The sequence below is a fragment of the Anabrus simplex genome, chromosome 2 (assembly GCF_040414725.1).
Source record: "Anabrus simplex isolate iqAnaSimp1 chromosome 2, ASM4041472v1, whole genome shotgun sequence".
NCBI classification, from domain to species: Eukaryota; Metazoa; Arthropoda; class Insecta; order Orthoptera; family Tettigoniidae; genus Anabrus; species Anabrus simplex.
This window is the reverse complement of record NC_090266.1, coordinates 1,134,173,613-1,134,199,110: the sequence shown is the minus strand read 5'-3', so window position 1 is coordinate 1,134,199,110 and position 25,498 is coordinate 1,134,173,613. Positions and strand designations below refer to the sequence as shown.

At 39.2% G+C, this 25,498-nt stretch overlaps 1 protein-coding gene across 2 annotated transcripts in view; it reads right to left on the bottom strand.

Annotated features, from left to right (window-relative positions):
- LOC136864740 (epidermal growth factor receptor kinase substrate 8) overlaps positions 1 to 25,498 on the bottom strand; it is a 368,916-nt gene that overhangs the window by 142,897 nt on the left and 200,521 nt on the right. For both annotated transcript variants that reach the window (XM_067142087.2, XM_067142088.2), the window contains exon 7: positions 7,372 to 7,588. In XM_067142087.2, coding sequence (XP_066998188.1) covers positions 7,372 to 7,588 — 217 coding nt within the window. The remainder of the gene's footprint in view (positions 1 to 7,371; positions 7,589 to 25,498) is intronic.

Sequence of the window (25,498 nt, the reverse complement as noted above, 5' to 3'; positions counted from 1 at the left end):
CTGCATTATCCAGGAATAACAACTCATTTCGCTCCTGGAGTATAATTCTTCTGTCCAATTGTACTGGCCACTCTGTCATATTTCTCCGGTCATCCATGCTTTCCTATTCGCTTTACATTCAATGCCAAACTTCATAACGTCCATATTCTTAAAACATCTTGGTTTTGCAGCTTTCCTTACCACAAGGGGCTTCCCCCATTCTCCACTCATACTTGCACATAACAAGACCGCAAGACGTTCTTTCGCAACTTTTCCACCAGTATAATGATTTCCTTAGGAATACAAAGTTTTGTCGGGTAAAACACTGAAAAATAATCCACTTTCATTAGCATTCAAAATACTTTCTGGAGAATACCTGTCTATGATTGAAGGTTTAATATTGCCAGTTTTCAACAATATCCATATTAACACTGGATGATTCTTCTGCAAATCACTATGAAGTTGATACCATATCATTTTCTGAATCTTTGTATCCAACCATTCGAGGCTTTAAAATCTCGAATACCTAATTCTCTCACAAATTCTAATGCTTCTGCTTGTATCACTGGTCCTGATACGGGGACATTCTGACTTCTTATTTTACCGAACCACTCTTGCGTTGACTTGTCGCTTAGAGCTAACTACCACTTTGAAACAGTTTAATGCACTGTTTGTTGCTATTTGAATGCCATTCTTTCACTAGTTCCTCTTGATTTTTTCACAATTACAGCTGCCTGCATCTTTCCCATCTTAAACACTTTGGACAGTTTATGCACACCACACTTCTCATGTCTATTACGCCTTTTCCTTTTGGAGTTAAAAACTTTCTCGGAGCCATGTTAAAATACACCAGCTTACTAATGAAAAACTGAATACATCAGATGCCCATGAGTCAATTAAAAGTAATCTGACAGTGAAAGAATGAATTCCAGTGCTGTCGAGCATGTCATATCACACAACTTCCAGGAGTGATAGCATAGCTTAGTGTTGCCCTCCAAGAATGTGTGCAACCTGACAGTTTCGCTGCTTGCAATTCTTGGAAGTACCGGCTGTGCAAAAAGTAAGCGAATACTGTACAGGACAAAATTTTTTTTAACAATAAAGTGTCCGTTAGGAGAGGTTTAATTGGAGTTTCTTGTGGCTATGGTTTATCCGCATCTGTAATAGAAGATGTCCGTACAAGAGGGGTAAATTTCTCATACACAACATGGGATTGAATTATGGTCCTAGAAAATTTTCTGCTAAGGAGAGGTGTCTGGCGGTGAGAGGTATCCGTTAAGGCAGGTTTTACTGTACATGCCAAAGTATGTTTCAATGAGTGATTGTTTGGTAATCTTGTTGATTTCCCCTTTAACCTTTAGAGCAATATGAACATTCATTAATGTTGGCTGACAACCTGCCTCACTGTAGTAGAGACATACATGAATGATTTGAATTCTGTACCAAAGCAGTACCAACACAACTTGATACCTGGCCTTTCACTTGCTTTTTTCTATTATCCATTGATCAATCACTGGAACTTTTTTTTTTCTTTTTGTCAGTGGCTTTACGTTACACTAACACAGATAAGTTTTATGGTGATGTTGGTATAGGAAAGGCCTAGGAGTTGGAAGGAAGCGGCCGTGGCTTTAATTAAGGTACAGACCCAGCATTTGCCTGGTGTGAAAATGGGAAACCGCAGAAACCCATCTTCAGGGCTGCCGACAGTGGGATTCAAACCCACTATCTCCCGGATGCAGGCTCACAGTTGCGTACCCGTAACCGCACGGCCAACTTGCCCGGTCACTGGAACTTTATCCTCCTTTCAATTTTCTTTAAGAAAGACGATACCGGTAAACTTTCCTTAGTGTAAACTTATACTAATACCTTTCACACATAAAACAAACAACAAGGCTGAAGAGGAGTTCAGAATTTGCTATACTTCTTTTTTTTTTGGTTAGGCCTAGAACAGAACTGGAATATAATTGTTATTTCTTTCTGATTAAATTTTTTGAAACAGTTGTTACTTGTCTACAAGTAATCCACGAAGAATGACGTCTAGTCCTGGAGGAAGTCTTGGTATTTTTAAATTTTTATTTTGCTATTTTGCTATTTTGCTTTACGTCGCACCGACACAGATAGGTCTTATGACAGTCTTGGTGTTAAAGAAATTCCACCAAGCTCGATAGCTGCAGTCGCTTAATTGCGGCCAGTATCCAGTATTTGGGAGATAGTAGGTTCGAACCCCACTGTTGGCAGCCCTGAAAATGGTTTTCCGTGGTTTCCCATTTTCACACCAGGCACCTTAATTAAGGCCATGGCTGCTTCCTTCCCACTCCTAGCCCTTTCCTGTCCCATCGTCGCCGTAAGACCTATCCGTGTCGGTGCGACGTAAAACAACTAGCAAAAAACAAAATTCCAAATATATTGAATAATTCAGAATTTGAGGATAAGAAGGTTTAGATATTAATCACAGCAAAAGGGATTGCAATTTCAATGGAAGTCCGGAAGATAAAGCTAGTGAAACCAAGAGAAGAAGGCACTGATGATGACCAGTCTCCATCAACAAAAACAACTTAGAGATAGATCCGGATATCTGAACTAATGAAAGGAAATGGAGTTTAACAGCTAGATTCTTTTACCCAATGTTGATGCATTTAATTGAGAAACTGAGAGATCATTTATTTATGACATGATGAAACTTACAGTGATGATAGATTCAAAGAATCAAAATTCAATGCCAAACTCGTATATATACATTACTTAACACCGTGCCTTGTCTGCCAAATCCATGTTTTGGTGCAGTGTGTACTTCACCGATCTCATATATGAACGGGATATAGAGTCATGCTTTGCAATTCCATTGAAATTCTCAAAGAAGTTCTGTATGGCAGATATACCACTCCATTTTGTATGTTTTGAAAGCGATCAGATGTTATTTCAGCTTCGTTGGGGTGGAACATGTTTCCCGCTAACAGGTAGTCATCATGGCGTCCTGATGAAGAAATTGAATGTTTCCTGATAAGTAGTGATTCTGGAGAGCTATATTGATAATGAAGATGGAGAATATATAGGGGGTGGTACTGAACTATAAGAAAGTGCAAGACAAAGCAGTAATGATGAATCTCATGCCAAACTGTCACCCCCTCTACAGATAAATTATTTTTTCCCCAAATGTTAATGATTTTGATAATACCAGTCCTTGGATCAACAATTTTATATTATATTTCTGTAATAATATCACTGAGCAGAGTAGCCACGCATGTTAACATGCAACGGATATGGAGCCAACTCTGCATTCGGCAGGCGAGTGGGTTCGAACCCCACCGTCGGCTGTCGCGAGAACTTTTTGTTTGTTTGTGGTTTTCCTTTTGCACTCCCAAGAAAATGCCGGGACAGTTCCTATTCATAAGCCACAGCCGATTCCTTCCACTTCCTTATCCATCATTCATTTCATATTAATTATCTTCTCAACTAAGGTTGGCATCAGCAAGGGTATCCAGCCGTAAAAATATGCTGTAAAATATAGTCTCACTTCATCCCCAACCCCACATTGGGCTGCGGGGCTAAGGGGACAATATGCATTCCATTAATAGTGTCAGTAAAAATGTATCTGCACAAGTGCTTCTTCCTTTAAAAAAAACCCGGCCCCAAGCTTAGCGAGTTGCCATGTGCTAGTCTGACCAACTCGCCCTTCTACCTGCTGCACTCTGCTTGCCGGCCCTACTTTGAGTGAAAGACCCTGTATACATAGATGACTGTTTGCATGCTGGTTATCTGTCTTTTATCAGTATTTGTGTTTTACAATTGCTAGCTCATGCAGTGCTGTGACTTGATGGAAATTGTTGAATTGTTGTTTTAAGATAATTAAAGATGCTCTCACCATCGCTATTGGTCTGGGGTTGTGATAGCTGAGTGACCATGTCACCAAGGCGACAGTGATTCATATGAGTATCTTGTGATCAAAGCAAGTTCAGTCCATCTCCAAGCCATAGCTATGATAATTGGATGACATCGTAGGTGGTTTCTCACCAACATGACTATGGTTTGAGTCCTGGCCAAGGCATGCAAGATTTATGATATGAAGTACAATTTCACCAATCCTAAGATCTAATCTAATGAACACTGGGCTTTCAAACTACTTTTTATTCTTTAGACTTATGCAATTTTAAATCTGTAATATCCGTATTATACATGTGATAGTTGCAAATTTTGGCAATATTCACATTTAACCTTTTCACTGCCGAGAGAGCACCCAAACGAATCGCATGTAAATAACAAGCACACATAATAACACATACTCAAAAGAAAATAATTACTCACCTTGTCACAGAAGATGTTGAAAATATCCTCCACCTGCATCTACACATTTCTGGCATCGTCTAAGGAAATTTTCATTCACATGCATTAGTTCATCTACCGAGATAGCCTCAATTTCTCTCGTGATATTTTGTTTGAGTTCATCTAGAGTGTGAAGGTTTGTTGCATAAACCTTATTTTTAAATTTTCCCCATAAATAAAAATCACAAACCATAAGATCTGGGGTTCTTGTGGGCCACAATGGTTTACTAATTACCCTGTTGGAGAAAATTTCCTCAATTAAAATTAATGACTCATTAGCCGCATGCGCGGTTGCCGAGTCTTGCTGGAAATATCCAGACAGGGCATTGTCTGTCAATTGTTCAAAAAAATGGTACGAGGATGTCATCCCAATATCTCTGCCAATTGATTGTGGTTTCAAAAAATATAGGCCCTATTATCCTGTGTGCAGTTAATGCCGCCTACACTCTCATTTTCACATCATGTAGGGGTGTTTCATGTATGAAATTTCAAGTTTTTCTGAAGACCAGTACCTGTTATTCTGACTTGAAACATGTCCACTTAACTGGAACCATGCTTCATCAGAGATCATTGTTAATTTTGGACCAAGTATCCATCATCAACACACTTTAAAACCAAGTTACAGAAATTTACCCTACTCTCATTATCACATGGACGCAACTCTTGAACAACAGTGATCCTGTATGGTTTCAATTTTAACATTTTTGTAGCTCGCCACGCGGTGGTAATCGAAATTTGTGTTTCCTGAGAAGGTTTCTTGAGTGATTTTGTAGGAGTATGTTCTAATTTTTTCCCTACCTCACTGAATTTCTCCTCAGTAAGCACACGCTTTTTTACTCTTTGCTTTCTATCGAGAATTGAACGTAGGCTTCTAAATTTGTTCACAAGTCTTCTTACAGTTTCTCTATCTGGAATGTTTGCACCCAGGAATTTTCCCATACACTGCCTTCTAAATTCTCTACAGGAATTTGTCAATACATATGTGCTGTATATGAAAATCTTTTGTTTAAATGTGTATGCAATTTGAGACATTATTGAAATAATAGGCTTTAATACTTAGCAATAAAATGTTATAAAAGTTTTAAACACAATAACAGTTAAACAATAACCACATACATAAAAAAAATTCTTTCAAGAATAAAATTTACTGTATTGTATTGAATAGGTGGACACAGTAAATTTTATTCTTGAAAGAATTTTACTTATTGTTATCTTCAATACAGAACAAAATGAGATTAGTTACTTGTAACCACATACATGTCGTAAACAATAACCACTAACACGTACACACATTATAAACTTATAAAACTTATAACTTAAAATAGGCTATTAACAAAATAACAAAGTCAACTTTACTCGGCAAATCCTGCTTGGCAACTGTCTCAGCTCCGCGTTGCCATGTGCTCGCCTGACCCTCTGACGATGTTCTAATGTTCAATGATAATGAAAATTAACAAGTTTTATATGTAGTATAGTAATTAAGTTAGTGAAAATTAACAAGTTTTGTATGTAGTATAGTCATTAAGTTTGTGGACTGGTCACATAGTGTTGCTGTGGTGCACTACAGCAGACAGATAGCACCACAGGTTGTTGCCATGACATTTCAGAGCTTGTGTCATCAAGAGGCAGTATGCAAGTAGACAAACACAAATTGTTGCAGTTTGAACAATGGGCAAACATCAAGATCTGCCAAAACTGAGACAAATCTGCTAGTGAAATGTTTTGGACGATGAAGCAAGAGTGCAGCGTCGAGGCTTCGGGCTGCAGTGCCGTGTTTAAGTGCCACCAATTCTTTACGAAGGGAAGAGACAGTTTGGAGGATGATAAGCGTACCGAGCTGCCAGGAATGAGCTGAAATTAATTGATAATCCAAAACACTGGAATGCTGATGCGAGCCAATCGCACATAAACGGTAGACATTCCTGCAGCAGCAGCAGCTGTAGAAGAGTTTAGCCATGGTACGTACCATAAAACTCAGCCTGATGACCTGAACATGGCACATGTCACCCAGCACAGTGTGCCATGCACCCAGACGTAAAACCAGTCTGATGATTGCATGACCATTTGCAGGAATCAGACCAGTAATAATGATTACTATGAGACGTTTCTCAACCAGATCATAACCAGAAACATAACATGGCATGGTATTTTCTGTATCATCTACAACTGAATTGGCCACCTGGGAAACGTCTGTTTCACCAAGATGGGGAAAAACGTGACAAGACAGGTCAAAAGGCAACTGTTGTTTTGATTAATTAGGAATTGTACATATGGAGTTCACCCTACAAGGAGCAACTGTACACAACAGCAAAAAGATCCTTCAACATCCAAGATATTCAATTCGCCTTAAGCACCCTTGGCTGTGGTGTAGAAATAACTGGCTGTTGCCACACATCCCTGTATGTCCTTCAGTGCTTGTTCAAGAGAAACTAGCAAAGCAACAGGTTACCATTTTGTCACACTCCCAATACTAACCTGATCTTGCAACATGCTATTTCTTACGCAGGCATAGATTTCATTCTGCTGACGAGATGATCACTGCCTCAAGAGCAGCTATAAAGGACCTTCTTGTCAATGTATTTCAACAGTCTTTCCAACAGTTATACCAAACCTGACAGACGTGCATAGTGGCCAACGGCAACTATTTAGAAGAATGATGTGTTGTATGGCTGCGTACACTCTAAGCGCCAGTCCATGAAATTGTTGACTGAGGTAGTATAATATTTAGACTGATGCCATCAGAGCCTATAGAAATAGGTACGATAGTCTTTTTGGTTTTTGTTATGAGACAATACAAACTGCAGGAAATCGTACGGTAACAGTCGTCATCAATCATGGTTCACTTCTGAAGAAGTGGAGCAAGAACTTCATGAAATCTAATAATCATGATTGGTCATGGTTCACTTCTGAGAAAGTGAAGTAAGGTCTCCAAGAAATGTAAAGATTTCCTGCAGTTTGTCTACAAAATACGTACATGTCCAAGTTGGGTTTTCTCCCCTTTATATTTGGCCTACATGCTTCTGTTAAAACAGAAAGGCCTGGAAAGAAAGAACAAAATTAAATTAAATTTACCTGCGTCGACGCTCTAGCTCCCTAGATGCTGCTGCTGCATGCTGAAGTCTGGCAATGAATTTCTCGATATCATCAAAGCAGTGATTCAGTATTGTTACATCTCTCTCATATTTTTCACTAGATGTGGAGCTGGTCTCATCATTGAGTGAAGTCCCATCACGTGCCGGGAACATTCCAGGTCCTAGCTCAGCATGAGGAACACCTCGTGGGTCTGCTTCTGCAAGAAAGTGAAACACACAATGAGAAAAGCTTTGATCACAACACCATATATGAATAGAAATGGAAGCATTACATATTTTATTCCATTATTATTATTATTATTATTATTATTATTATTATTATTATTATTATACAATATTCAAAGGCAGTGTAATTAGTTGGTAAAAATTCTAACTTCAAGTTAGAGATGGCTATCTTACTTATTTTTCCTGAAATTCCATATCCTCCTCCTGAGCAGTAAAACTGACTGAAGACTGCCGATTTCTCTTAGCCATCATGGTACAAAGTTATCTTGAAGAAGTGGTTCTTTCTTTCTTTCTTTCTTTCTTTCTTTCTTTCTTTCTTTCTTTCTTTCTTTCTTTCTTTCTCCTCCATCAATTTTCCCACTCCCTGGTGGGATTGTGGATGCGAATTATGTCCCACATTTGGATTCGGCCCTGTTTTAAAGCCGGATGCCCTTCATGACACCAACCCTATACGAAGGGATGTGTTCACTATTGCGTGTTTCTTTGATGATTGGTAGTGTGGTGTATTGTGTCTGTATGAAGAGGAGTGGACTGAAACAAACACAAACACCCAGTCCACGAGTCAGAGAAATTAACCAGATGTTGTTAAAATTATGACCCCACCGCAAATTAAACACAGGGCCTGCTGAACTGAAGGTCTTGATGCTGATCATCATGGAGCCAGACTGTCATGGAATTGACCAACATGTCAAAATCTCAGTAACTATAAGCAAAAACTGTGTAATGTTATGAATATGATGTTTCAAACCTTTTACTTATGTCTAACCCTTAGTCCTGTTCTCCTAATACATGGTCAGTGTTATATAAGGAAAGATCTTCATTGGGGTGGCTTTACGTCGCATTGACACAGATAGGTCTGATGGCGACGATGGGATAGGAAAGGCCTAGAAGTTGGAAGGAAGCGGCCGTGGCCTTAATTAAGCTACAGCCCCAGCATTTATCCGGTGCGAAAATGGGAAACCACGGAAAACCATCTTCAGGGCTGCCGACAGTGGGATTCGAACCCACTATCTTCCGGATGCAAGCTCACAGCCGCGCGCCCCTGACCGCATGGCCAACTCGCCTGGTTATTACATATATGGGATTGTAAATAAAGGGTACAGATCTCTGCACATGGTTATGAGGCTGTTTAGGCGTTGTAGTAGGGCTGTACAGGAGATGGCAAATAAGTCTCTGGTAAGACCCCAACTAGAGTATGGTTCCAGTGTATGGGACCCTCACCAGGATTACTTGATTCAAGAACTGGAAAAAATCCAAGGAAAAGCAGTTTGATTGGTTCTGGGTGATTTCCGACAAAAGAGTAGCGTTACAAAAATGTTGCAAAGTTTGGGCTGAGAAGAATTGGGAGAAAGAAGACGAGCTGCTCGACTAAGTGGTATCACGTGCAATAAGTGGTATGTTCCGAGCTGTCAGTGGAGAGATGGTGTGGAATGACACTAGTAGACGAATAAGTTTGAGTGGTGTCTTTAAATGTAGGAAAGATCACAATATGAAGATATAGTTGGAATTCAAGAGGACAAATTGGGGCAAATATTCATTTATAAGAAGGGGAGTTAGGGATTGGAATAACTTACTAAGGGAGATGTTCAATAAATTTCCAATTTATTTCTTTGAAATGATTTAAGAAAAGGCTAGGAAAACAACAGTAGGGAATCTGTCACCTGGACAACTGTCGTAAATGCAGATCAGTATTGATTGATTGATTGATTGATTGATTGATTGATTGATTGAAGATAAAAACAAATAACTGGCATGTTTTCACGTCAAGAGGCCCTTCCCAACACCAACCTCAGTAGAGGAGTTAATGATGGTAAATAAAATTGTGTGGAAGGAATCGGCTGTGGCCAATGAACAGGAACTGTCCCAGCATTCGCCTGACAGTGTGAAAATGGGAAACCACAGAAAATTCAGAACAACCAACAGTCGGGTTCAAACCCACTTGTCTCCCAAATACAGAGTTTGACTCCATAGCTGTAGAATGTAAACACACAGAGCCACTCTGTTATTTTTTTTTTTTGCTATTTGTTTTACATCACGCCGACACAGATAGGTCTTATGCCAATGATGGGACAGGAAAGGCCTAGGAATGGGAAGGAAGCGGCCGTGGCCTTAACTAAGGTACAGGGCCGATGACCTGCGATGTTAGGACCCTTAAAACAACAAGCAAGCATCATCAATTAAGGTACAGCCCCAGCATTTGCCTGGTGTGAAAATGGGAAACCACCCAAAACCATCTTCAGGGCTGCCAACAGTGGGATTCGAACCCACTATCTCCCGGATGCAAGCTCACAGCTGCGCGCTCCTAACCACGTGGCCAACTCGCCCGGTCTGTTCATTTTAAACCCTTTAATATCATAATAATATTACTTCAATTTGTAGTAGTCCAGCCCCTTGGGTGAAAGGTCAGCATCCTGGCCTTCAGTTTCGAGAACTCTGGCCAGGCTGAGGATTTTAACCGAGTATGGTTCACTGCAGTGGCCTAAATACACTTCTCTCCATATATGATACACATAATAAATCACACTACCAACCACCACTGTAACATGATGTAGGGTTGGTGTCAGAAGGGGAACTGGCCATAAAACTGGGCCAACCAATTACGTGGCCACGTGGTTTGAGTCACGTAGCTGTGGAGCTTGCATTAGGTAGATAGCGGTTCGAACCCCATCATTGGCAGCCCTAGTGACGGATTTCCGTTGTTTCCCATTTTCACACCAAGCAAATGCTTGGACTGTACCTTAATTAAGGCCATGGTCACTTCTTTCCCAGTCCTATGGATCAAGACTCAAAGCCAGCAGTTACAAACTCTGAGAGAAGATTTTAGTATGCTGATATTGTGAGCAATAGAGCTATTTATAGTTTATCTCTAGAAGTCCATCCATCCTTCATCGGGATCAAGAACGTGAGAAACTAATGACACTACTGCCAAGATATAGACTATGGATACGTTGAGGTAAATCTGTCATTTTAGATACTCTAGGGGTCCCCAAATTGTGCATCAAATGTCATCAGTTTTGTTCCAGGGCATTGTAGCTATAAGGAAAATCCAAAACACACTATATCGTTATATACCGTGTCCATTATGTCTAGTTCTGCCAAAATGTATGCCTGATTTTTAGTTGTTAATGAAAAACAAACTGAAATCATGAAATACAAAACAAGTAAGAAAGTTTGCAATTTTTTATGACTTCATATCATGACCATAGATAATAATAATAATAATAATAATAATAATAATAATAATAATAATAATAATAATAATAATAATAATAATAATAATAATATTGTTTTTACATACCACTAACTACTTTTGATGTTTTTTGGAGACTCAAAGTGCTGGAATTTTGTCCTGTAGGAGTTCTTTTACATGCCCAAAAATCTACAGACACGAGGCTGAAGTATTTGAGCCCCTTCAAATACCACTAGACTGAGCCAGGAGCAAACCTGCCAAGTTGGGGTCAGAAGGCCAGGGCCTCAACCATCTGAGCTACTCAGCCAGGCATGATCACAGCCATGAGCCCTCCAGCTTTACACAGAAACAAAATCATCGGAACAAAACTTTTCATTTCAAAAATTTTCTATGGGTTGGTCAGGATTCATACCACAGCTGCCTTGATAAGAAGCCAGCAATGATGTCACTTGGCACCTGCGCAGAAATGCACGCTCAAGCGAGCTGCTATGCTTCCTCATATCCGCTAGCCAATCAGAAAATCCCCACCTTCCCTTGGTTTCGCTGAGACAGTTACTTTTGTATTAGGGTCCCCGGTGGAACATAATATTCCTGGAGCTTACTCTGATGGAATAGGATACATTATCATGTTACGATAAGTACAGTAACAATAAGTACAGTAACTCCCATCTCTAGTCAAAAACGTATACAGTAAAACCTGCCTTTAGCGGAACCTTCACGAACTGGAAAAATGTCCATATAAAAAAAATTTCCTGGTTTCATGAATTATGGTTTAATATTCATGTAAGTTTACCTGTATTTAGCAGAACTTGTCTGATGTGTAAGCGGAAGGAAATTTTTCGACTATAATGGAAAAATGTGTAAAATTTCCTTCCTAAACCTTTTCGGTACACATGTATTTGAAATAGATCCAAGATAGCTGAGATACTGATTTCTACAACAAACTTTCGAACAGTGTAATTATGGTAATACGAGGGCAGATCAGAAAATAAGTTGCACTTCCCAGTTATGGACATTTATTACCCCACCTATACAACAGCAACACGACTATAACAACATACACTGTAACGTCACTTTTTCACATAGTTTCCAAGAGACTACAAACATATATGCGACCGCACAACCAACTTGTCGATGCCGGATGCATAGAAATTTCCTCCAGTGTTCTGCAACCACTCGGAGACAGCGGACTTCACCTTCTCATCAGTCTGGAAACATTGACCACCGAGCTCCGTTTTGAGCTTACCGAACAGATGAAAGTCACATGGCGCTAGTTCAGGACTGTAGGGTCGATGTTGCTAGACTTCCCACTTGAAACGCTGCAGCAGTTCTCTCGTTTTGGCGGGCCTTGTGAGGTGTTGCATTATCATGCAACAAAATCACACCGGCGCTCAATTTGCCCCGGCTTCTCCTTAATCGCTTTACGCAACCAGTGCAACATTTGACAATACGACGCCGCGTTGATAGTCGTTCCTTTCGGCATGAAATGGCATGCAGCAAACCCTCCATGTCAAACAACACTGTCGCCATAACCTTACCGGCTGAAGGTTGAACCTTGGTCTTCTTTCGTTGTGGTGATGAGGGGTGCACCCATTCCATTGATGTTCGCTTTGTTTTGGGGGTGAAGTGGTGGACCCACGTTTTGTCGCCTGTGACGATTCGCCGCAGAAACCTGTTGCCGTCTGCGGCATAGTGTTGCAAAAATGCCAGGGGGGATTGGAAACGTTGTCCCTTGTGCTCATCGGTGAAAAGACGTTGGCCCCATCTGTGACAAAGCTTACGATATCCAAGGTCCTCGTGAATAATAGCGAACACACTGCCATACGACATGTTCAGCTGCGTAGCAATTTCTCTCAGTGTAAAGCGCCAGTTCTGTCTAATGATCGCATTCACACTGTTGACCTTTGCACGGGTCCTGGACGTTGCGGGCCTGCCTTTGCGATGGTTGTCCGTGATATCCGTGCGTCCGGCTTCGAATTGCTGACACCACTATACGATACCTCGCCGGGAAATGGCCCGCTCCCCATACACAACACTAATTTCACGATGAATGTCCGTGCAATTCTTCCTTTTGGCCCATAGGAATCGGATTGTCGCACGCACCTCATATTTGGAGTGAACGTCCAGTTGACACGCCATTGCATTTGGCCGCTATTTACACAATACTTAATGAGACACCACAGCGACCTGCCTAACAGATGTTTGGGCAGTGTCTGTCCCTTTCGCCGCTGTGCCCACATTTGCGACACACGTGCACTGCTGCGGCGTGTTAGTGCAACTAACCTTTTGATCCACCTACGTATCAGTGCAGAAGATTACGTGAACACTACTGATCTAGTGATCTAGAAGTTGAGACAGAGACTGTGTTAGAAAACATCACAGAGTTTGTTACCCATCACCTCCAAGAAAAGGAACAGAGATTTATGGTGATGAAGACTAGAACAGTGACTATGAAGAAGATGGTTTATGTAACGTGAAGTCCTACTAGCATACCCTATCAGCCACAAAATACATTTAGCCTATTTCGCTAATGAAAAATGACGCAAAATTGTTTGACATTATTTGCCGTGCCCATATTTTAATTGAAAACCATGCCAGCAGGGAGAGTTCTGGATTACTGGAAGAAGTAAGTGACAGTACTGTACAGTATTACTATTGGTCTTACTTCTATAAAACATGCAATGTGTATTAAACAAGTGTATGTACTGTACTACTGTGCATTGTGAGGTGGTTCTAAGCAAGAACAGATTTGTGTTAGAGCTGATGAACAAGTATACAGTACATAAGTGTGTGATTAGAATCATTACTGTATCTACCACAAAAAATCATATGAATATACTGCTGGATTACCTAACGGAGGTATGCATTTATGATTTTTATGTTATATTTTAGTCACCTTCATGAACCAGAATCATGTATACAGCAGAAAAAATTTCTGGTCCCTTGTATTTCCGCTCAGGACAGATTTTACTGTATTTTCCTGTTTAAAGAGTACTTGAATCTAAAAAAATGCTTGAAGTGTTAAATTTAAAATCCCATTGCCAGATGTACAGTTTTGCCTGGAACACTACTTTTTTTTTTTTCTTTTTAATTTTGTTCCGTGTATGGTGCACCCTTTAAACCATACTCCCAATGTTCTGTTTTTTCCTTTCTTTTTAATATTGCAGTTTAGAAAAAGAGTGAAAATGGGTGCAGTTATGATTGAGTGCATAATATTCTGTATTCTGACCAAAGATCAGTCACCACAGTTGAGAACAGCACGTCCAGCTGTGGGCTGCTGGTCCTAGTGTGCATGTAGAGCATGTAAAGAATGAGAGAATAATTTTTTTGTTACAAAGTGACTCAGACATTATATAGTAGGTAAATGGTTTGATTTTAGTGATTCTAATGATTTTGCATTGATGAATTGTGTAATTCTAGAAAACTCATCTCAGGTCAGCAAGTTTTCAAAGTTAGTGGAAACACTAGGTTTAGAGCAAAAGCTGAACATGGATGGCATGTGTTGTTCAGAAGTTGTTGAAATAGTCAATTCGATTTCTGGGGATGGTGGTGCTGGCGGAAAGCTACAAGTAATTATCCAGAGTAAAACAATACAAATATATTAAAGGTTTAATTGGATGAGGAAACCTGAAGAACATTTCAATGGTACATAAGTCTGTGTTACAATTATATCTTCTTCTTCTTCTTCTTCTTCTTCTTGCAAACTGTGCCTCATATGTGAATTTGGCCCTGTTTTACGTCCAGATGCCCTTTCTGATGCCAACGCTATATGGAGGAATGTAATCGTTATTGCATTTTTCTGTGGTAGTTGGTGATTTAGTATGTTGTCTCAATATGAATAGGAAAGTGTTGGGACAAACACAAACATCTAGACCCTGAGCCAGAAGAATTAATCAGACACAATTAAAACCCCTGGTCCGGGCGGGAATCGAACCCAGGACGCTCTTAACGAAGGCCTCAATGCTGACCATTCAGCTAAGGAGTTGGACATATTTCAATCTAAAGGATTTTTCTGGCAATAATAGCAATAAAATAGAGAGATGACAGAAACAGAAGCTCTGTAGAAATTAACAGTTTGTATACTTCAACTATGATGAGAATTTTAAGAAATATCACAAGAAAGTTTTGTTGAATAAGAAATTGTTACAAATTACACCTTCAAATGACAAGTACTTGTAAAATGTATGTTTCAAACTAAAGACTAATGCATTATTAGTTAGTAATGAATTAAATAAATAATTCACGCTTGTTTATGATTACCGATATTTTTTAGTTAATACATCCCGGGTCTCTTCTTTCATTCATTACATGGCCATGGTGTTTTAGGAGTGTTGAATCTGGGTCTCAAGATTGCAGGTTCAACCCCAGTAAAAGTAGTCAGATTTTTGAAAGGCAGAAGAAAGATCATTCAGCACTCTGACGACACATTTGGTGTTTAATCTACAAAATTAAAACTTGACCATAAATCGCTCAAGAGACATCCATTCCTCTGCCATTTGGTGGAGTAAAACAGAGTGTTTAAGCCAACAGAGAAGCAGCCTTAATGGCGTCAATTAAAACTGCCTAAATATTGCTAATTCTGAAATATATATAAATTCCTTCCTCATTTGAGGAGCTGAAAAATAATGTTATAAACAGAAACCAGTAAGGAAGTTTATGCATATCTTCTCTGTACAAATAAATTAACAACCCAAACAGGAAATAATTATACTAAAGTACTAAATTGTCCCAAAAAATCAAGTAGGGTTCTTTAGGGTATAATGACATAATTAATTTGCATCACCTAATTCCACTTAACAAGCTACTGAAAATACATTACTTATATGAATTTATTAACAGATAAATTAGAATAGCTAACAAATGACTTCAGTAAAAAATGTAAAAGGCATAAACTAGGTAAGAGCATGACAAACTGCATACCCCTCTATGAACTGAACTTCCCCACTCACCATGATCTCCCCAATATCCAGAAGGGCACTTCCATCTACCAGCCACCACTGCAGGATAAGACCCCCACATATGTTGACTATATCCCACCCTACACTTGGCCATATTATTAGAAAGTTAATGAATTCTAAAAATATATTTTATACAAATTCACATGCTTCCTAACACTCCTTCACCCTCACACACCAGTATATGAACTTAGTATTTCTAGAGGAGACAACAGAAGATATGATGAGCATAAAAGAAGAAACCAGGTCAACTAGTGAAAGTTCTTCCTGGTTGAACATGTGCTTATAATAGGAAGGTGGGGATCAGAATGAACTGCTAACTGAAGTGGGGATTTATATATCATTAGCCAAGTGGAGAGTAGGAACTAGTCATGAAAATGGAAAGCGAAAAGTGTAATAAACGAGCAATTCAAATAAACGAGTTCTACCAATCTACAGATAATGCATAAGACTATGGCATTTTACTGATATTTGTTCAATGAGATCATGGGTTCAACTTATTTACAATTACGGACATGCTTTGTTTACAGAATTATATACTGCCCCCCCCCCACACACACACACCAGTAAAATTATCTTATGCAGTCAGCTTGTTAAGTACAGCAAATCTTATGAGTTTCAGATTTTCATTTACAAACATAAAAGAAATGACTGGCTTTAATCTATAAATCAGATTTTTAGCCCAAACTGTTACATGGAATTTTTTTTTAAACATTTAGAATGTAGAAAATAAGAATCGTATTTGACTTAGTGCTCTGGAAACTGCTGTGCTACTAGGTTTACAGAAGGACTTTTATGCTGTTATGACAAGTATAAGAAGAAAAAGCCTATTGCTCAGATTTTGGAGGCTGTAAAATAAGTACAAAATGGTGGTAAAATTGTACAGTATATTGTTTCAATTTAAAAAAATTATGTGCTGCCAAACTTACCAACAAAGAAAATGTAAGAATTCAACACTACCAGTAATTGTTCTAAAAAGCATGATCATTTATGATTTAAGATGAAAGCATTTTTCTTGCATAATTTAACAGAAGTCAAATAGTGGGAGATAACTAGGCTTATACGTTGAGTCTTTCAGAAGGCCTATTAACAAATCAATTTCTAGAGATTAGTCCAAACAGTTTTCAAGCAACGAAAATAGGATCTTTTTCTACAAAAGTCTTTAAAAATTACTTTCTAATAGGCTGAGTGACATTTTTTTTGGCTAATACCAATATAATGGTCCGTTATTGGACATTATAAATTTTCCAGCTAACTCATTCCTGGTTGCCTGCGTTTCACCCTCGTGTGCTAAGTTGGGCTCGTCAGTTGGGACTTAGCACACCTCCCAAGACACAAGGCTAGTGCATACCGTGGAGGCCACTGCATAGGCTACTTGAAGCCACCAGCAGTGCCAATGCACTATGAGAGCTATGTCTCATTTCCAAAATATAAGACCCAAAGCCAAAAATTACTTACGAAGGGGTGGCATTACTTAAATATTTTGCAAACACCGGAAGTTTATGAAGGTAGTATATTGTTTTATTGAAAGTTACCAATTCTAACCTGGTGAAGAAAGCCAAGAATACTATCACGTTAGCAGTTGAAGGCTCTTAAGAGTTGTACGTGCCACAGATTTCTAACAGTTGATGCACATAACACAGTCTAATGCTTTTGGTGACTTCATTTAGATCTGCGGGACAATTTCTTCATGAAATATCTTAATATGTGTATTAACTTTTCAACTTCTACATTCTACACTCGGTTAAACGAAGGGAATGCAGACGTACAAAACCAACTTACTCCTCGATGCTCTGTCTGTCGTGCTTGCCTTGGTTAGTTGCTCCTTCGTTTTATTTTACTTTTCCAGCTGAATATTTTCCCTCACTTCAACTCCTCCTGCTTAATGCCTGATACCATATTGCCTTTTCATTCTATATAATGGAATTGATGATGCAACATTTGATAACATTCAGATGCATTCAATAAAGACCTGCAGCTTGGTACCAAAATTACCATAAAAAATTTAATTTGAAAAAATCAAGCTCAAGACCATGATGCTAATAAGGGATGAGATTAAAATGACAATAAGATTATAATTTCTTTCACAGTACTAGGATGTGTGTTGTAACAAAGGGTATTACCATTAATAAAGTAATGTTGTTCTTGTTATTACCGGCATTATGAGTTACAGCCTGTAAGATTTATTATTTATTTAGCGTTAGCAAAAAGATGAAAGGAAGACTAAAACACTGCTATTGCAAATGATTTTGTGTACTTTACAATCTCACATAAGAACAATAATAATGGCTCAATCCAAGATATCTGGTAGTAATGGGATATGTTCTATCTTGTTTGTTAGGGTTGACACTGGTTCTTTTCTATTTCTTAACTCTAAATACACTAAATCTTCCCTCTCCTGGCTTGGCTAAAAAACATCAACCAAGAAGATAATTTAGTCTTTTAATACATAATAGATACGAACATAAGGCTTATAAATAAATGTATTCTTAACCACATGGAGTGTCTGTTAACACTAGAACCACTGGAGCGGTCAAAATGACCGCTACACATTATCCAAACTCAATTTTAACTACAATTTTTATTGTAGGATATTGAGCTGCAGTGAGACTCGTTGGCTTAATTGATTAATTCTTCTGGCTCGGGACTGGGTGTTTGTGTCCGTCCCAACACTCCCCTCTTCATATTCACACAATACACTACCCTACCAACCATGACAGAAACATGCAATAGTGATTACTCCCTCCATATAGGGTTAGTGTCAGGAAGGGCATCCGGCCATAAAACAGGGCCAAATCCACATGTGCGACACGGTTCGCACTCGCGACCTCACAGGTGTGGAAAAAGCAGTACAAAAAGAAAAAGATTGAGCTGCAGTTACTTTTCCTGATTAGTGGTCAAGAAAAATCTGTATTAAATATAATTAATTTTGCACCTACTACTGCCAGAGCGGTCATTTTGACCGATGTATTAATCATCATAATAAAAGGTATTACAACATATCTCTCGATGAAATATTATCATCTGCTCATAATTATCCTATCAACAATGGTAATGTTCAAAAATGAAACTGTTATATTACGAATTGTACGAACATTATTTTCGCTGCGTCTCCGGTAGTGTTGTTATTCGTAAGCTTGTTACAGTACAGTAAACATGTCTTGTCAACCATCAGTTGCTGAGTCTACTGCATGACATTTCTGAAGATATGTCTGATGTAGAATGTGGTCCAGATACAAAGGACCTAAGAAGAGAAACTGCATATGAAAATTACTACCAATCAAAGGATAACTCGGAAAGTAGTGATTCAGATCAAGCTGAAAATCCGATTGTTCAGGCTGAAGGTAAGTTGACATTAGTACAGTATTATTATAACCATCAGCATAACAACTTCGGTGAACTTCCTTGATTTATACCGTATTCAAATTATAAGTCTGAGTACTGACGAGTTTTCAATTATTCTATTACACCTGTAGAAACAGAAACCCGTAAAGTATGGTATTATAAGGAGGCATGCGACAACCAAATTAAAAGCCTCCCATGGCCAGATAATGCGTCATTAGGTACTGATGGCATCACAGAGTGAACTGTAGCAGATTTTGGGAAGACTAAACCAGGTAGGTTTGCTCGACATAGCCCCTCGAAAGAAAATCCAGGATTTAATCCATATTCAAAGCGGCATGTTTCTGATGACAGTGCAACCGAGTGCACAGCTTCTTTTTATTGAAGAATGAATATTGAAACTCATAAAGCAATCTACAGAAACAGAGGCAAAATGATAATGAGGAACTGTGCATATCGAGAACAAAAATATAATAATTTCAATAGCTGTCAAAATGACTGCATCGGAGGTTCAAGGTATATAATATATTCCGGCGGTTCTAGTGTTAAACCACCCTTAATAGTAATAGAGGTTCATTCAATGAACAAGGGACAACAATACATGGCAAACTAGGAGAGAAATTCATTGCTGACATATTAGCTTTAAAATCATTTACTTTTTTAAAATACTAATTTGGAAGTCAAAACTATGTAATAGAAAATATTGATATCACTGAAAGGCACTATAACTATCAATCAAACAAACCGCACAATACTAGAGACCTCTGGGCTTTGACCTACCAAGCAAATGTTGCTCAGCCTGAAGGCCTGCAGATTAGAAGGTGATGTGTGGACAGTGCAACGAATTCTCTCAGCTGTTATTCTAGACTTTCTAGACCGAGGCCATTATATCACCATTAGATAGCTCCTCAACTGTGCTCACACAGGATGAGTGGACCTTGAACCAACCATCAGATCACGTACAAATCCCTGACCTAGACAGGAATCAAACCTGAGGCTACCAGGTAAGAGGCAGGCTTGCACATATTTGTGCTCTGCCTTAAAAATAACCAGGGGAATATTTAATGAGGAAATAAAATTTTGAATATGAAATAATTTGCAATAGTTATTATTTGAAAACACTTTGTCCAGCTCTACGGGTAATGGTCAGTACACTGACCTTCGGTTCAGATGGCCGCAGGTTTGATTCCTGGCTGGGCCAGGAATTTTCAATAATAATAATAATTTCGTATGGCTATTTCTAGCCGGGTGCAGCCCTTGTAAGGCAGACCCTCCGATGAGAGTGGGCGGCATCTGCCATGTGTAGGTAACTGCGTGTTATTGTGGTGGAGGATAGTGTTATGTGTGGTGTGCGAGTTGCAGGGATGCTGGGGACAGCATAAACACCCAGTCTCCGAGCCACTGGAATTAATCAATAAAGGTTAACCCGGTTGGGAATCGAACGTGGGACCCTCTGAACCGAAGGCCAGTACACTGACCATTCATCCAACGAGTCGGACAGGAATTTTCACTGAAAGTGGTTAATTCTTCTAGCTCAGGTGTTTGTGCTCATCTTAATACACATCTCTTCATCCATATACAACACAACACAAAAAGCGAGTACATCCCTCCACAAAATGTCATCAGGAAAGGCATCTGGCTGTAAAACTTGGTCAAATTTACATCAAATGCCAACCTCAACATATTGGGAAAGACACCATGAAGAATAAGAATAAGAAGAAGATTATTTGAAGATCTTTATGGTGCACAGATGCTTGTTTATTATATGGTACTAAGGGCAGGTAGAGACAGGTTGAGAGATGAGTATGCAGTAATGGTAGGAAATAGTCACATAATACTGGTAATAATGTGAAAGTCAACTGGGGAAAGTTTGAGAAACTTCACTCAAGAGCAGTGATTGTGTGATAAAGTGTAAGTTCATATTTTCTCACAGTTAATTCCCAGCTACTGACTCAGAGCCTGCACACATCTCCTGCTTGTAATATGTGGCCAAGATACCATACAATATAAGCTTTGATAAGTCAGATGTGTTATCTTCAGATATGGGGGAAGCATGTAAATAAATAAATTTTGATACACAAATGATCCGCCTGTTGATATTTCTTGATGGATGCAGCATTTTCGCATCTATCTTTTGGCACAGGCCAGAACAAAATGTAGCTTCCAATGAAGTCTAATCTTCATTTATGGCCTTAACTATATAGAAGCTGCTGAGGCATGGGTGACGCTGAGTTATGACATTCAGAGCACGACTAGTGCATCTGGACGTTATGAAAAATTGCTACTCATGGGGTAAGTGGTGCTGCAGTAACTCTTTCTGACCCAGTGAGGAAAGCAATGGCCAACTACCTCACTCATCATACCTTGTACTCCTCATTATAGACACCACCATCAGTTTTTGGCAATTCCTCATAACCACATAACATTTGGTGGTGCTATCTGAGGATCCAACCAACCTCCAGGACGAAGAATTAACAGACAGACACAGGTGATATTAATGGTTGTGTGTTCTGCTATTGTGTCTGGCTCCTTAGCAGAATGCTCATCATACTGGTTTTCTGTTCAGAGGACCCCAGGTTCAATTACCAACCAGGCAGGGAAATTTTAACTGTGTAAGGTTAATTCTTTGGGCTTGGGGACTGGTTGCTTGCGTTCATCTTAATACAGTTCTCTTCATCTACATGCAACACACCTCACCACCAAACACTATACAATTGTCCGGCAATGTCAGCTAATAAGTACAAATCAATTTCATAAAAATTCCTTCCTTTTACCTGCCATGTGAGTCAAGAATTGTCTTTTCCATAAACAGAATATTTTATGAAGATAAAAAAGAAAGTGATCTTTAAGGGAATTTCGTGCACAACAATCATTTCCCTAGTCAGTTCATTTCTGAGGGTTTCCTTCTTATCACAATGCTCGGTGACCCTGTCTGTGATCAACTCACAGGGGAAGCAATGGCTCACTGCACTGAATATTCCATGAAGTATGAACTAGATAAAAGGTCCAATGCAAGTAAAAGATTGTTTAGTTGAAAGGGGGTCTAAAGACTACTCCTGATCTGGAGCACAATGAATGATAAAGATATTCAGCAATGGAGCTAGCACATGAATACAATAAAGTTTGATACACTAACATAATAATACCCTTATAAAATAGTACAACCAATAAGGTCAAAAGCATTGATATCATGAAAAAGACTAAATACAGATTTATAGATCAGATTATTTTCCTCTAAAACTGTCATTGTGACCAAATTATTAAAGGAGTCCATTGTTCCCCTTACCTTCAAGAATAACTTATTCAATTTACAAAAAGGCAATTTCTATTCTGTATAAACAATAGAAAATTTGTTACCAATTTATTTTAAAAAATGGATTATATGCAATGCAATATGAGTAATTATACATATTTCAGGACAATTATGAATAATAAAAATATAGAAAGAAAGAACACCATCCACAGAGGTGGCAGTCTTCACCAGTGAGGAGAAAAAGAAGTAAAAAGGTGTTTCTAATTAATACATCCAACAGGAGTCACATGGAGGTGGCAAAAATTATACTATAAAAACACTGTGAAGATAAATGGAGGAAACAATGCTAATGTTCGAAAATAGATTTTTTAAAAGGTACAGATGTGCTTATACAGCACGACGATGCATCCTGGCCATAAATGTAATGAAGGAAAACAATGGTCCTCAGTAGAGGATCCCCTAAAAGGCTATACATGAATTGCATCACCTACCCCTAAGATGCAGGAGATCAGCGAGAAGTTTGTGTGATATCAACGCTCATTTCTTTTACAGTGGTGTCTTCAGCTGATGAATGTTTCCTCTGGGAGTAGATGTGCAAATAAGAGTCTTCTCATGGTGTCCCATATATGTTCAAGGGAATTTAAATAAAAGAAATAAGCAGCCTAATCCATTTGCCAAATGTTCTTAAATTTCCAATGAGTCGTCAACAGCTGTAGAATGATAGCTAGCATTATAATCCACGAACGCAAACATAAGGTCAATGGCAGTGCTAAAAACTTCTTCATGGGGAAGGTTTAGCTCATTACAGAAACATTCAACAGATACAGCCAACTCCTGGTATCAAACTTCATATGCCTATTCAACATAATGTCTCCCCAGACAAGAGCACCCTATATGCCATTATAAATCCTTTACAGTGAAGATTGTGGTAAGTAAACTCGTGTCCTCACCCCGAGGTGGTGCAGCTCTTTTCAGGCACATCCCTAATCGAGGTGAGCTGCATGTACCATTTCAATCACATATCAGCCCTCCTGCAATTCTTAAATTTCAGACAGTACTGGGAGTCGAACCTAGGCCCACCGAGGATGGCAGCTAATAACACTAACTGTTATGCCACAGAATTTTTTCCTGCAGAAGTTAATTTCTCTCCCTCCTATCCATGTACGCATCACAGGGTGTGGTGACATGTCGTGTGGTTGCAGGAGTTTTTTCCATGCTCTTCTATCCTGCTCTAGATATAGAGACCTCCCAACCAATTCCTTCATCTGGTCAATCCACCTTGCTGGAGCTCTTCCTTGGGTCCTTGTTCCTTGCACTTTGTCCTCTACGATCAACTTTTCCATAGCTCCAGTCCTTGTTGATATGTGGTCAATGCATCTCAAACAGGTTTGGTTAATCTTAACAAGCCTGCCCTTGATCTTGAGCTCTTCTAGGACAGAAGCTTTCGTCCAGCGCTCAGTCCAGGATACTCTTACAATTCTGTGATACACTCACATTTCCATCGCTTCAATCTTCCTCCTGTCGGCTTCCTGAATTGTCCAGGTTTCAGCTGCGTATGAGGCAATGAGCATTTACCAGCCTGAATTTGGTGTTGTTAGTGATGATTTTGTCTTTCCATATCTTCTTCATCACATTGCGTGCCACTACAAGGAGTCTCCTGATCTCATCTGTGCAGCCGCCATTGTTCGTTATCAGAGCACTGAGATAAACTAATCTGCTCACCACCTCAAATCCTCCTATTTGTCTCTGGTGTGGCAAGTTGTTGTTTGCCCAGTATTTAAACATCTTCACATACCATTGGATTGAACCCACCGACATAGGCTCAAAAGGCCAGCGCTCTACTGCCTGAGCTATTCAGCCTGGCTTTATTTCTTGACTTGACTCCATCTATCTCTTAACAAATCCTCATGTTTCCTGTACCTTTGTAAGCTCATATGCACTTATACAATGCTACTTGCTGTTTGGCATTGGCCCCTCTTAGGTAGTGAGATCATAAGTCATTATTAAATGCTCTACTAGTGTGCTGAGCATCTGTATAGGTTATTCTGGAGGTATGATGCTACAACTGATATCAAACTCTTCGACTACACCTGTCACAATTTCCACTTTCTTGAACATCCAAATTATTCTATTAGATGTAAAATCATCCAAAAGTTCTCCATTATCCACTTAGTCATCTACAGCACATTGCATGGACCACAATCATATATGGTCTAAAAGACCTCTTAAAGGCATCCCTGTCAGCCACCTGTTGGCTACTTCTGATGTTATCGCTCTAACACTAACTCTTAATTCCACACTACTCAAATCTGTTTCAGTCTGCTATCTGTTGGTGACTTGCTAACACTATCATTCTGAGTTATATAATATTCTGAAATTAGATCTGTTTAGTTCAATGTAAGGAGGCTTTATTAATTCCCGTGTGAAATATCTAATTCATCCCTTATTTCAACTTTCAAGGTTTTATGCAACTTTGGTTTCTAGTACATTCTAATTCTGTAGTCTCAGTTTTTCTGAATGAACTTCTCAGACTTTGTCAGCATTCCATCCACTTCCCTAGTTCCTTTCATACTGCCAGTTTCTTCTTTCACAAATTGGTACAACATGACCATATAGTTTGTGTGATGGCATTTTCTCCACCCTATGTGACTGCATTCTCCTTCTCAATCCTTTTTTTTGCTAATGGCTTTATGTCACACCGACACAAATAGTCTTATGGCAACGATGGGATAGGAAAGGCCTAGGAGTTGGAAGGAAGTGGCCGTGGCCTTAATTAAGGTACAGCCCCAGCATTTGCCTGGCGTGAAAATGGGAAACCACAGAAAACCATCTTCAGGGCTGCCGACAGTGGGATTCAAACCCACTATCTCCCGGATGCAAGCTTATAGCTGCGCCCCTAACTGCACGGCCAACTTACCCGGTCTCCCTCTCAGTGGCCCACAGCACGACATGTACATACATACATACATACATCTTCATTATGACTTAAGCCTTTCAACGTTCAGTCTGCAAGCCACCGGGAGATTACTAAATGCTGTCACAATCCTAAATTTGTAAACACCGCTTTTTTTTGTGGTGGTAGACAATGGTACGCAGTACCGACAATCTTTTCTTGAAAGAAACAAAAATTAATTGGATATTA